General features: G+C 61.4%; 1 protein-coding gene across 1 annotated transcript in view; it reads right to left on the bottom strand.

Moving 5' to 3' along the window:
* RPH3AL (rabphilin 3A-like (without C2 domains)) overlaps window positions 1-458 on the bottom strand; it is a gene marked incomplete at its 3' end in the record, with an annotated part of 25,133 nt that overhangs the window by 7,609 nt on the left and 17,066 nt on the right. Inside the window, exon 6 of the mRNA XM_010137740.1 lies at window positions 397-429. Coding sequence (XP_010136042.1) covers window positions 397-429 — 33 coding nt within the window. The remainder of the gene's footprint in view (window positions 1-396; window positions 430-458) is intronic.

Genomic DNA, 458 nt, shown 5'->3' with positions numbered 1-458 from the left:
GCCTTGGCTGCACAACAACATCCGTCAGTGGCACCATCCTGTGAGCTCGGTGGGAGGAGCTCTTTGGGCTGCAACTGCAGACAGGTGTCTGCTTCACGGCTCGTCCTCCCCTTGGCAGTCGCAGCAAAACAGAGGGCTGCAAGGAATGGAGGAAAGCAAGGGTGGACTGAAGGACAGGACGGCCAGGAGGACTGGACCACCAACGTGCACTTAAGTGACAGCGAAACCTGAAAACCACACCACAGCCTGAAACCCTGCGCACAGAAACACACCACACCTCGTGGGCTACCCCTCGGCTCTAACGGAGAGCCTGTCCCATCAGCTGAATCCTGCTGGCAACAGCAGGAGCCAGGTCCTTCTCCCCCCTGCTCCCTGGGCACACAGCAGACAACAAACCTTTTCCCCTGGCCCAGGTGAAGGATCGGCTGGGCCCCCCGCTCTCGGCCCCCCCCACCGCC

The sequence above is a fragment of the Buceros rhinoceros genome, unplaced genomic scaffold (assembly GCF_000710305.1).
Source record: "Buceros rhinoceros silvestris isolate BGI_N320 unplaced genomic scaffold, ASM71030v1 scaffold27126, whole genome shotgun sequence".
Classification (NCBI taxonomy): Eukaryota; Metazoa; Chordata; class Aves; order Bucerotiformes; family Bucerotidae; genus Buceros; species Buceros rhinoceros.
This window is presented reverse-complemented; position numbering and strand designations above follow the sequence as displayed.